This window comes from Trichoplax adhaerens, genomic scaffold, assembly GCF_000150275.1.
Source record: "Trichoplax adhaerens TRIADscaffold_10 genomic scaffold, whole genome shotgun sequence".
In the NCBI taxonomy this organism is placed as follows: domain Eukaryota; kingdom Metazoa; phylum Placozoa; class Uniplacotomia; order Trichoplacea; family Trichoplacidae; genus Trichoplax; species Trichoplax adhaerens.
The window spans coordinates 1,415,677-1,429,214 of NW_002060952.1; the positions used below are offsets into that span (position 1 = coordinate 1,415,677).

General features: G+C 36.8%; 4 protein-coding genes across 4 annotated transcripts; 3 read left to right on the forward strand and 1 right to left on the reverse strand.

Moving 5' to 3' along the window:
* Positions 1 to 878: 878 nt before the first annotated feature.
* On the forward strand, positions 879 to 4,655 carry TRIADDRAFT_59313 (uncharacterized protein; the record flags this gene model as incomplete). The annotated part of the gene is made up of 8 exons (XM_002115249.1): positions 879 to 995; positions 2,296 to 2,351; positions 2,672 to 2,718; positions 3,086 to 3,132; positions 3,243 to 4,013; positions 4,109 to 4,204; positions 4,375 to 4,432; positions 4,558 to 4,655. 8 exons carry the CDS (start codon positions 879 to 881, stop codon positions 4,653 to 4,655), a joined length of 1,290 nt encoding a protein of 429 aa, XP_002115285.1.
* Positions 4,656 to 5,666: 1,011 nt separating this feature from the next.
* On the reverse strand, positions 5,667 to 8,009 carry TRIADDRAFT_50697 (uncharacterized protein; the record flags this gene model as incomplete). The annotated part of the gene is made up of 3 exons (XM_002115376.1): positions 5,667 to 5,998; positions 7,215 to 7,679; positions 7,886 to 8,009. 3 exons carry the CDS (start codon positions 8,007 to 8,009, stop codon positions 5,667 to 5,669), a joined length of 921 nt encoding a protein of 306 aa, XP_002115412.1.
* A 1,214-nt stretch (positions 8,010 to 9,223) lies between these two features.
* On the forward strand, positions 9,224 to 11,557 carry TRIADDRAFT_59315 (uncharacterized protein; the record flags this gene model as incomplete). Its single annotated transcript, XM_002115250.1, has 8 exons — positions 9,224 to 9,353; positions 9,704 to 9,863; positions 10,322 to 10,443; positions 10,561 to 10,646; positions 10,755 to 10,796; positions 10,903 to 10,971; positions 11,121 to 11,197; positions 11,536 to 11,557. The coding sequence occupies 8 exons, from the start codon at positions 9,224 to 9,226 to the stop codon at positions 11,555 to 11,557; spliced, it is 708 nt and encodes a 235-aa protein (XP_002115286.1).
* A 215-nt stretch (positions 11,558 to 11,772) lies between these two features.
* On the forward strand, positions 11,773 to 12,561 carry TRIADDRAFT_59316 (uncharacterized protein; the record flags this gene model as incomplete). The annotated part of the gene is made up of 3 exons (XM_002115251.1): positions 11,773 to 11,863; positions 11,976 to 12,279; positions 12,423 to 12,561. 3 exons carry the CDS (start codon positions 11,773 to 11,775, stop codon positions 12,559 to 12,561), a joined length of 534 nt encoding a protein of 177 aa, XP_002115287.1.
* Positions 12,562 to 13,538: the final 977 nt, after the last annotated feature.

A 13,538-nucleotide genomic window follows, 5' to 3' on the forward strand; every position in this document is an offset into this window, starting at 1 on the left:
CCGAAGCCTATCAGAGTGCAAATTACTGTAAATGCCACAGTCCTCATTACTATACAGTACAGTAAACAACTGTAGCCGTGACAGTACAGTACAGTTCGGACGTCGTGGACTACAGTATTACTACGAGTGTACTGTACACTGTGCACGGAGTACTGGCATCAACGACTAGAAAGCTTGGAAATTTTGCAGTACAATATCTGTGCTGTAGAGTACACTATCATGCACCTCTCGAACTACTTCAGTTCCAGAGGTTGACGGTACTGTATAGCACTGAAGTTTAAAGTGTCCTACTCTCCATTTTCGCTGCTGCAAAACGGCGACGAAATGGGCATTCAGAAGTTTCTTTTCCATTATCAACGGATGCTACAGAGGGACGGATTGTTCAATCTTCTCCTCCACTTCAGTAAGGAAAAATGTGCATGCTACTTTCCATTTACAGTGTACAGTACTGTGAAAGTGTCACCCAGTTTGGTTTGCACTCTGGCAGTTCGGAAGACTTTGTACTGTACAGTACACTACAATGGATGGAAAATTGGGGTGACCAGACAGACTTTACAGGCACTGTACAGTACAGTGTTGGTCAAAGTGTCGCCAGCATGTTACAGCTTTACTCTACTGTATACGATTACAAGAAAATGTGTGGAAAATATCCTGATATCACACTTCCAAATCTCAAATGACTTTCCACCCACCCTCTGTATAGGGGTCTAACCACCATGACCAATGGCCATGACACGCTGGCGTGCAGCATACGGACTCGCGCCGGCGCAGTAACGACTCGAGCACATCGGATCGTTGTAACCTCGTTAGCTCACCAACCTCGTCTTCTTCTACTTTACGAATTGAGCTAGAATTGATCAAGCCAAGACAACAGCAAAATGGAGTCGATAAATCAGTCCATCTTACCCACTACTGTCTACCCACTTATACTGGCGTTTTTACATAAGCAAAAACTTCGTTCTTCCGCCAAATGGTTTACAAAAGAGACCGGAACGGTTAGTACCAGTTAGTATAGTACTGTACTATCCAATCAACCCAATGTTCGCTTGTTTCATGGAGCGAGAGGTAGGCACGTTGAGCATCCCACTACTCTATCCATTGAAAGTGAAAATGACAACGGTCCTACAGTACTGTGTAGCAATCATGGACTGCATTCTGTTCATGAAATTGACCAACAGAAAATCTCGATCTCATTTGGCTATTCCTTCCATGCAATTCATTCCACTGCTAAGCCAACTAAACTCCTCCTTGATGAGACTACCTACAGTACTGTAGAATTGGCACATTCCCGGCGTATTGGTAGCACGTCCAATGGGGAACCACCATGTCATGATGCAACAATCCCTTTCGCTGTCATAGTATTCAGTTATCTGCCAAAAATGAGCGCTACTCCATCACTTGAACCTGTCGTACAGTAGTATACCATTTCCCAATCATCAATCGATCGAGCTTTCAAAACTGAGCTATCTCAGCTTTTGATCAGCCAAGTTAAAGTTGAACTGCAGTCTCTGAAGTGAGCTTCAAGTAATGAGGTCTTGAAGACCTCTAGAAATGATCCTACTAGTAAAACGTATCATTGATATCGATAGACAAGTATTATGGATAGGGATGTCCGCAATGGACGAACCAGCAACATACGTATAATAATAAATTACACATGTTAATAAGAAGAATACTAAAAGTCCCACTGGTGGTGGCTACTGCATACTCAATACCAGTTCCTCTCAATACTAGCGTAGTGCGGTAGAGTAGATATGTAAAAAACTGTCAGATCGTGCGAACGGATAAAATTCGAAGCGTACTACTTGCACAGTGCTATACCACATGCAGTGTTTGTAATTGATTAATGCTTAAATAGAACAGGAATAGCGGTTTTATTTTACTGTAATTAGCATATATCAACCGAGATAGGGGTCTGAAATGAGATTGGCTCTTGATTTTATCACCATCAACCTTCTTGATTTTGATTCTACATTGTGGCTGTACACTCATAAAGTGATATGTTTGACAGCGTTGAATGTACAGCATTTGCAATCCAATCAGGTTAATACGATCTGCAATTATTTTTAATATTTTATACTAAGCTAGTATTGGTTGAATACCCAAAAGCTTAAATAGCGTTTTGTACAATTTCGAAAATTGATTATTCTTTAGTCATAGCAACATAGATGGACACTGATTGAATATGTGCGTTACTGATGTAATAAATAACAAGAATATCCTATAAAATTAGTTACTGTCATATTAATTTAAAATAAATAAATAATAACTTCCTATATTCTCGTATTGCAATAGAAAATGCCTGCTGATGATGGTATATCTATCTTAGATATCATCCAGGACTATTACAGGTAGGTCATGTTTTTAATTGGCTGATGGATGCTACAGAGTTATTCTACAGTATCATGTAGGTTATTGCTACACTCCTTGCGTATTTACAGTTCCAAGTTATGAAGTGATATTTAGAGCGTCATATCAAAAATCCAGTTGCTATTACCTACAAATTGAAAAGAGCATTGCTGTATAAATTTGTGAAAAAACAATTCATAGTGTCAGGCTTCGATAAACTCCTTTCTTGATGCCCAAAATGTATCTCTTGCAGCAAGACTATTGATTCATGACTACACCGTGTTGAATATACAGTACATAGAAAGGATTGCTTTTTTTTTAGACGACAGAAAAGAAAAAGGAATAACGGCAACACTAGACACAGCCAAAGTAAGAAATATCATGGACACTAATTTTTCCTTAAGTCAACAATATTGCCTTTTCTATTTTAATTATTAATATCGGTATATAGCCAATATGCAAGTATTTTGGTAGCTTTATTGTGATAATGTAGCCATTGAATTGAATAGCAGCAGGTATAGAATTCCGCTTGTGCTGATATCTGCACCCTATGATAGTTTACACGTCGTCAAAAATTATACAGTATTTAGTACACTTTTGTAAATAATACCTTCCTACATATAGAGTCAAAATCACAGGTCCTGATTTTTCGTTCCATATACGAGAAATAATGATTGCTAACACCTCAGTCATAATCACAGTATATAATACTTACTTCAATTTAATACCTTAAAAGGTGCTAAAGTTGCTAAAATGGAAGCTTCAAGTTCGAAAGATAGCGATGTAAGTCATCTTATGTTATAGTTATTTTATAGTTGTCCCTCAGTGTTCCATGATAGTTTCATTATAATCTTCTCAATTAAGTGGATGTACTTACTGCTGACGATTTATAGGATATTTCTGAAGAATCGGACGACTCGAATCAGGCTAGCACTGGTAAACGTGCAACAAAACGGAAATCGAAAATAAGTAGCAAATCAGGCAATAAATCAAAGAGGGCAAAACTTGCAAAGAACAAATCTGAAAGTTCTGAAAGTTCTACCACTTCAGATGATAGCGATGATGATAGCTCTATCGAAAATGAGACTTTAAATGAGTCTAAAAATTCTGAAATAAGTGTGGAAGAGCAAGCCAGCACCGATGATAGTGACGATACCTCAGATAGTGATAATGAATCCAGTAGCTCACAAGATGAAAATAGTAAGAATGAATCGCCTACTGTCGATATCAGCAGTGACAATTCTTCTGATTCCAACAGTTCCGATGAAGAGAATGTAACAAAAGGGTCCGACGACACAAACGAATCTGATGACTCTGATAGTGAAGAAGCATCTGACTCAGCTAAATTGGAGAGTAAATCTGGTAGCTCTGACGACTCTGAAGACTCTGAAGCATCAGATAAGTCTGCTTCCAGTGATAGTGATTCATCTGATGAAAGCGAGGACGAGTCAGAGAACAACACGTCTAAAGGAAATGCTAAAGCTAGCTCTGATGAATCGGAAGATTCTGACGAAAGTTCCGAGAGTGAAAGTGATGATTCAGATGATTCCGATAATTCTTCAAATGATGAACAAAGTGATGACGTAGTAAATTCCACCGAAATTCAAAAATCGAATATTCAAGAACCTAATTCTCATAACTCATCTGTTTCAAAGAACGGCAATGTTAGTTATAACTTTGTCGTCAATTTTTAATTTCGGATTTAAAATGTAAGATACTATCGGATACTAAGGCTACCATTCAATATCATTTTTCCTAGGGACCTAAGGGAAGCAAAACCGCTCCCTTCCGTCGTGTAAATATAGAAGTCTCTAATATTGAAAGCCAATTTCGAGATAATTCCTTTGAAGCAAAGGTATGAAATTAGTAAAGGCGAAAAAAGTGGATTGTTCTTCGCAGTTATTATAACTGGTTAATAGTCATGGACTACCATGCAAACTGTTCCCTTCCAACATAAATAGGGTGCACATCCGTTTCAAGATTATTAGTAGTTTGTAAACATTCTTTTTCAAATTTTTATTTTAGAAAAATGCCAAGAATTCTTGGGGGGATAAAGCTAATAAAGATTTAAAGTTTACAAAAGGTTTTCTGCGTAGAACAGTTCTTTTTTTAATCTTACATATATCCTAATTATCTCAATTGAGTCATGCAACCGTTGCGATGCAATATAAATTATAACAGATATAATTTTTTGGGGATCACCAATAGGAAAGTCATTCAGGCATGAAAAAACAAAGAAAAAGCGTGGCAGTTATCGTGGTGGATCTATCGATATGTCTGTTAATTCTATAAAATTTGATGACTAATGTTACACTCTTGCGATATATGATGTTTCCGTATTGTTACAAGTGAAATTGATAATCCTTGTTAAATTCAAATTACTTTGGATACAACCAGCATTTGAGATAAATTTTATATTACTGTATTATGGTATAGAATCACTGTTAATATTCGATTGGATTTATTCCGAGCTTCTCTCTATAAGTTCTGCTTACTGCATTATCCTAATTTGTAATGAATAGTGCGGTTATAGCAACAATAATTGACCTCTTTGGAAAAGTGGCATTTGTACTACTGTTGCAAGTAATAAATCGTAATGCAGTATCGTTTATTAATTTCTTCATTCTGTCCAAATTTTACGTGAGAGAACTGGAGTTTATTTTACTACGACAAACCTTGGAATACTAGTATTCTTCTAGTAGTGTATGGAGAAACGCAAGCTAAAAATCGATTAGCAATCACGCGTATTATAAGATTTTCCTTAGCAAGAAACGCCTTTATTGCTGTTTTGACGATATAATCCGACAAATTGAACAAAAGTGATTTAAAAGTTATACCTTTTACAAATTTTAACCTTGTTAGGACATGATAATAGCTGAAAATAATATTACCATAAAAATATTGACATCTGCAAAAAGTTGATGTTGAAAGCGCACGCACTACGTGAAAACGCTAACGGTTGGCACGTAATTTCTCTAAAATACTTCAATTGTTTATTGTCAGTAGCTACATTTCATCATTAGCAATGTTGTTTAAAGCATTTACAACTTTTTTAGGAAAAACAATATAACAAGGGCCAAAGCTCCATGCCTATTATCTTAAGAGCTTATTAATACGAGCGTATGTCGATTACGCGTACTGATCCTACTGCCAGCATTTGATATCATAGAGAACTTATTGTATTAAAGAAGTGCTAAAAGTCAAGATTGCAATGTTACGTATTATAGGAGAATATTTAGAATTACTAAAGTCACCACTACGACTTGATCAATTTGACATTAACGTCACAATAAAATTACCATAAATAGTGGTACATCTTAGTACTTATAAATCTTCTTTGCAGCTGCGATGGTATTTTTTAATAGCATAGCAACAGTCATTGGTCCGACACCACCAGGTACTGGGGTAATATAGCTAGCAACTTTGGATACGCCTTCAAAATCGACATCACCCACTAAGCGTTGCTTGCCATCAGGACCAGTGATTCGATTAATACCAACGTCGATAATAGCGGCACCAGGTTTAACCATGTCTGCTTTTATCAGACCTGGTATTCCGACAGCTACGACTAGAATATCGGCCATTTTCGTGTTGATCAGTAACTGCTCAGGTGGAGTATAACGGTGGCAAATTGTTGCAGTAGCATCGCCTAGATATTCAAAGTGAAAGAAATATCTAGTAAATTATATCAAGCCAACATCTATTAATGCAACTATTGCCTATATAGTAGCATACGCACAACTTTACATATCCTTCTTTCGCAACATACCGTGCGACTTTACTTTATAGATGGAATCAAATCTTAATTCAGAAGTTCAATGACAAATATTTTTACTTCTACGGCGTACACGTCAATGAATTGACAACATTGAGCAGTACACTGCTTGCACGTAAAAGTAATTATGGAGAAAATTAGATATCTACAGTGAGTAAGCTTTGCTTTGTTTGCAACAAGTATTGTACAATATTAGAGTAAGGCGTAGTAAGTACAAAATATAAAAACGCTAGCTGAGATGCTGTTATAAATATGATATTGAGCTGATTCAAATTTCAATCACACTTTGTTTCTTTAGTTTGCTACTTTTTTGAAAATCAGCACAATTAAACTTGATTTTAAAATACAAGAGGCTATGCCAGCCTCACCGGCTGATCGTATGCACCAATTTGCCAACTTTTAAGCTGTACAGTTCAGTATTGAACCGTATCAGTTTTTGGAGTAGATTGGAAATTTTTATCATCGATTTGATTGATGATCAACATCCTGATATAAATTAAAGGGATACACTAAGCAAGCATTTGTTGTAAAGAGACATTTTTTCTGGTCATGGCAACTCTGTACTACCCATTACGTTTATCCGCAACAAAGTGGTAGTAATAGTATCTATTCAATCATGACGACTCTACTTAGGCATTGAGCCGATATGACAGCAAGCAAGACAGAACGGCCGATCGACAATCACTTTCAAGTTAACAGTTAAAACCTCATGACTAGTGTAAAGGTTCAAACTTCAAAGTACAGTACAGTACAATATGAAGGATAGCATTCATGAATCCCCTAGCAATATAGCATGTTTGTATGTATTGAGCAGTATTTACTATCTACTTTTCTCCAATGCCTCATGATGATAATCATTCTTCTTTTATTCAATCGTGCACGAATTGAAGTATCCCGAAATACGCGTATAAAAATAGTCATGGAGCACGAGAATCCATTTAACGTTGTATCATACATTTATCACTCATTGACCGTTCAACTTTGTCGAAAATTCAATTTCATAGTATAATTAGGTAGAAATGTTATAAAGTTGTAAGCAAACTTTTTGAACACTGCAATAACTGTTGTCGATTTTAAAATATTGTCTTACCACTTCCATCAGAATGCAACATCATCATAATGGGCATTCCAACATTTTTCGATCGACCTAAAATAACAGCGTGCTTGCCAAAAGTGGGTATTTTATATCGATAGATCATTTCCATTACACCGGCAGCAGTAGCAGGTAAGAAGGCATTATCATTTAAACAAAATCGACCGACGTTGAGAGCATGAAAGCCGTCAACATCTTTACTTGGTACAACAGCATTGCATACTGTTCTTTCGTCCATGTGCTTTGGTAAAGGAAGTTGGACAAGGATGCCATCGACGCCGTCATCTTTATTTAAGTTATCCACAAAAGCTAATAATTCATCTTGTGTAATTGCATCGGACAAAACATGTGTTTTACTGTCGATGCCGACCTTATCGCAGCCATTAGTCTTACTTTTAATGTAAGATTTACTGGCAGGATTATCACCAACTAGGACAACAGATAAATGTGGTCGTCTATTACCTAACAACATGAAGAGAGATGCACCATCAGGCTTGATCATTTCCTCTATCGGTAACGCAAACTACAACATAACGCTATCATTGGTATCATCATCACCACTGTCACGCATTGTTGATCATGCATGAGGATTCATTGTATGCAAAAGTAGTAAGCTGCAATTTTTGAACAATTCATCCACTCCTACCAAGAGGGCAAACATCAATTACCTTTCAACATCCAATCATCGACTTCTTGCTTGACCTCCTCGCTGATTTCGGCCGATAACTTTTTGCCATCGATTAATTTGGCTGTATCCAACCTGGCGCTGGCATGCAACGTGCATCGTGTCATGACAATTGGACTGCATCGAACGGCATGATTTACTCCACGGCTAAGTAGACTAACCCTATTGAAGTTGCGAAGAGCAGTAGCAGCCATTCTTAAAGAAGCCATAACGACCCAATGCAATAGATTGATCAATTACTAGAACGATAGAGTAGCAAACTGTTGACAGCGTGTTGGCCGATGCTAAGTTTACCCTTTACTGAACGCCTCTATTGGCATGGTCTAGTACAGCTCTACTGCCTATACAAAACAAAAGCTATCATGCAGTTTCCTGTGTGGTACTGCAAGTCGCTGCTTTCAACTTTACGGATAGGATTGGACCGATGGACACGCATAGAGTGTACAGTACTGTACTGTACAGTAGATGAAAATGATCAGGGCTGATGCACAATCACAGTGTACAGTACAGTACTGTACAGTACACTGTACTGTACTGTGCGAAACTACTGTACTGTACAGTACAGTACTGTACTCTCAATCAAGCATGCTGTACAGTGTACAGTACTGTACTGTACTGTACTGTACTGTAAAGGACACATTTTCTACAGTACTGCAATGTACTGTATACTGTACTGTACTGTACAGTACTGTACTCCATATAATATACAGTACATATACTGTACATATTGTACTGTATACTGTATACTGTACTGTACAGTATATTTTTTTCATATTGTCCTATTTTTAGACCTGGCTATTTTACAGTACTGTACAGTTCAGAAAATCTCCATGACGCAAGCACGTTCCCATCGACCAGTAACGACGCACTCTCTTTCCGTCCCGATCCAGAGCAGTGTTCGTACAGTACTGTACAGTGTACAGTACGAGTACGGTAGCGGCGTAGCCATCCATGGACTGTACTGTACTGTACACTGTACTGTTTACAGTGTACAGTACTTCATATTGTCCTACTGTATTTTACAGTACTGTGTACTGTGTAGTGTGTACACTTCAAAAAATCTCCATGACGCAGGCACGTTTATCGACCAGTAACGAGTCACTAACGACGCACTCTCTTTCCGTTCCGTTCCAGTGCGGGTGTTCGTACAGTACTGTACAGTATACAGTACAGTACGAGTACGGTAGCCATCCATGGACTGTACTGTACAGACTACAGTGTACAGTATAATATTGTACTGTAAAGGACAGTGTACTGTACTCAACTCAAGCCAGACAATCCATGCAACATCGTTGGCTATCCCCTATCAAGTTAAGCCAATATGGCGAATCGGACAGCGAAAGACGCTGTCACAGTAAAGGGAACCAATCCTCAATATCTTGTTGAAAAAATTACAAGATCTCGAATCTATGAATGCAAATACTGGAAGGAAAAGTGCTTCGCCGTCACGGGTAGGTTCAATTCTTTTTAAATCAATTCTAAATCCATCCAACATGGGATATGCGTGTGTCATGAATGAGCTATCCAAAACAGTGGAAACAGCATCAGTAACAGTAAATTGCAGCACAGGAGAATGCAGGTAGACAACAGTAACATTGTCCCTCAACGTGGAAAGTATCTTTTGATGCCTATTACTAAGCATTGCAAATACTTTGGAACCTTAAAATGTCACGTAGAACGTGTAACATAAGATAAAATCATGACCTCCATTGCTTTACAATGTCACAAATCTTTTGCAATAAATTCAAGGTGATATGGATGTCATATTGATTCCATTCCATGCTTTGACTATTATATCTAGCTGAGCTTTTGGTTGATAGAGCAATGGAATTAGATCATATTGGTGGTACATTTGGTGGTAATATCAAACCGACGCCATTTCTATGTTTAATCTTAAAGATGTTACAAATTCAACCTGAAAAAGATATCATAGTCGAATTCATTAAGAACGAAGATTACAAGTAAGAGCACTTACCAGTCAATTTTTGTAGTCTGTATTTGTAATCACTCATAATACGCTATTTATTATTACTGTAATCATATCTACTTGCAATGACCAATTTTTAATTCATGTTAGTATTGTATAGCCGTTGAAAAATGCCTCTCCCCTACTTGTAATAGTATTACACTAGTTTTTATTCATCAATTTAATGGGGTGCTACAATTTTTCATCAAGTTGACAAGTTGCATGACATTATTCATGATAGGCTACAAACATTTCACTCATTGTTAAACGTTCTTACAGCTGCGTACAATATGCAATTTGATTGCAATATCGTTAATCGACGACTATGCCCAGTCTTATGTTAACGATATAGGGCTTAGCGTTATGTTGTGGCCAACACTAACAACATTCAATAGTACTCAGGATGCACTACTCTATTGCTATCAACATACTGTACTTTCTTCTTCATGATAGGTACGTGCGTGCTTTAGGGGCGATTTACATGAGATTGGTTGGCACTTCCAATGACTGTTACAACTATCTAGAACCGTTATACAACGATTTTAGAAAATTAAAACGAAAACAGAGATCAGGACGTAAGATAAATTTACTTATGCCCATGACTAACTTTGTCCTATTGCATGAAATTGTAAAATGCACTAGCTTATCATGGTATACTAATTCATCATGTCATTGAACGGTATATTTCCTAGAATTTCAAGTTATTCATATGGATGAATTTGTAGAAGAATTACTCACTGAAGATCGTGCATGCGATACAATCCTACCACGCATTCAGGTAAAAATTAATTTTGCAATTGAGTGCTTACTATTGTATTTGAAATGAGCCGATTTATAGTAGACCCCTTTACGATATAAATCTCACAATATTTTGATGCCATTACAGAAACGTTATATCTTAGAACAAACTAATCAGCTAGAACCAAGAGTGAGTCCAATTCATTAAACTATGTTATAAGGAATAATCGCTTGATGTAGAGTAAACTTTCGTATTTATCTTACACGTATACTCTTTGCTAATCGTCATAATGTAGGTTAGTGCCTTAGATGAGGACATCGATATTGAATCGGATGAACAGTCAGAATCTGAAGAAGAAGAGCCTGTAATGCAATCTTACCTTGTTATAGAATACATGCGTCCCTAGCGTACTCTACTATAACGTGTTATATAATTGTCGCTTCTAAGTTAATGCAGGGCCGCAGCCAATTTTTCATTAAGTTAAGAAGTAAATATTGAAAACCTTATTAATAGGTAAAGCATTCTAGACGTCGTAGTAGATCTCGGGATCGGGATAAACACTCGAGGCGCAGCAAATCACCAAGAAGGAGGTAAACTAAGTATTCTTTTATACTATTCGATGTAAAAATAACTGTTCTATTAGCGGCAACTGAAGTTCTTATCAGCATCTTTGACGAAAACTACGATTAAGAAACGTGCTTTCAGTAAATTATGATAAAATTCTTCAGTACATATCCACATTGTAGAAATAATTAGAAATTCTACTTTGACCAATTTTGGTTATTATCACTATTGTAATATTACGACAATTGTAGTCTATATTACGTATTATTAGCAAAACTTGATTTGAATAGATGATAACTGCTGGACGGTGCCTTTATGAGCTGCGTATAAAATATTTGTATTCTATTATACAATATACGTATAGAGTATTTGCATCTTATGTATAATACCATCAACTATTAAAATAAGGTATTATTGTAATAGGCGATGATAATACCCTCTAAGTTTCGCACTACTGCGTACACACTATCGATAAATTATTGTGCAGTACACATCTTCGCACTCTCTATTGCTCTTTTCTCCCCTCGGTAACATTCTCGTTCGATCTTACCTTACTGGTAGCTATCATTAAGCTTCTACTCTCGAGTTATCTCCTTCCATAATGAATATAAAAAAAGCTAGACTAATTAGAATATTGGTAGAGGGACTACCAGTGAAAAAAGAGTCCTATTGTAATCACGACAAGCTAGCGAGTAAATTTTGTTAGACCAGTATAATCTATTGGACAATTCCTGTACAATGTATTCTCATATCGTTCGTGATAGAATCCTGATGAATTTTTATCATTACTTTCTCCTTAATTAGACGCAGTTCTAGAAGCCCAAGAAGAAGGTCTCGTAGTCCTAGGAGAAGATCTCGATCTCGTAGCCCTAGAAGAAGATCTCGATCACGCAGTCCGAGAAGGAGACGATCACGCAGTCCAAGGGGATCGATCTCGCAGTCCAAGAAGGAGATCTCGATCACGCAGTCCAAGAAGGAGATCTCGATCACGCAGTCCGAGAAGGAGATCGCGATCACGTAGCCCACGAAGGAGATCTCATTCATATAGCCCTAAAAGAAAATCGTCGTCCCGGAGCCCTCGGAGACGTTCACGTTCTCCACGAAGGAGGTAAAATAGTGGCATACGGATTCATCTTTCCTAATTTTAATGACTTTTAACCTTAACTCTTCAAGTCGTACTGTTCGTATGTATACATCGTTTTAGTTGATATACACTTTATCATCAATTATTTCAATCTTAATTTAACCTAGACGCCGTAAACACTCGGCCTCTCCACGTCGTAGACACTCTCGATCTGCTTCTTCCTCCCCTGATAGATCTAGGCGTCATCGAGATAACGGTCATCATGGACGTAGAAAATCTTCCCGCTCGCGATCCCGATCTCGTTAAATGGTTATTTATAATTCTGTAAAGTTGTTATGTTTTTCACCATCATTTTGGACAACAATTAGGCCATCTAATTTTTAATGATAGTTGCTATTTTAAATCATGTTATTCTACTGTCTGATATGGATATCTCTATTACAAGGAAGTAATTATCTACACTGTTAACTTGTAAAGACATTAATTTGACTTCCATATGAGCCTCAATCTGTAGCGTCGATATATTTACCTTATATTTTTCTCGATAAACTGGTATCACGTTCCCCCTTGATGCTTGTATCATTATTTACTGTATAAAATACTATAAAACAAGACTGTATTCTATGGCTCACAAAGTTGTATACTTAAAACTTTGATAAATGTATATGTCCTTCCTTCAAATTATGATCGTAAACCTCAATAAAATAACCAATTTCAGATCTAGAAATAAAATGCCGTACACGACAGACAGTATCATTGACTGGGAGACCTTTGAGACCATTAACAGTATCAAACCTCGGACTAACCATTAATATTGCGAGTTCTTAAGGAATTTACTCAGAGAAAAAATTGACGTTATTATATTATAGAACATAATGTTGTGATTTTGCTCTTAAACGATACCAGTCATGATATCTGCGATCTTTCGTGATAGTAATTGGAATACTAACAGTCTCTTTAGTTAGGAAATAGGGTCAATTTGTAAATAGGTAAATGTTAGCAATCGTTTCTATTCCATAAATTAAGAAAGTAACAGCTCACTTTAGACGCTTAGCTCAAAATTATTGGGGGTAGCGTATACATCAATGAACGCCAATTCAGTAAATCAAAACTTTGTTTAATGATGAACTTCAATATATCAGTTCAACTAAGGGTTGTAGGGCTTCTTAACATAGTATCAAGGGGTTAAAAAGTTGGATTAAATAGTTATTTCTTAAATGTATCTACAAGCATTATTCAAGACAATTCTAAGTAAAATCTTAATTTCTCTATAGTTTGATACT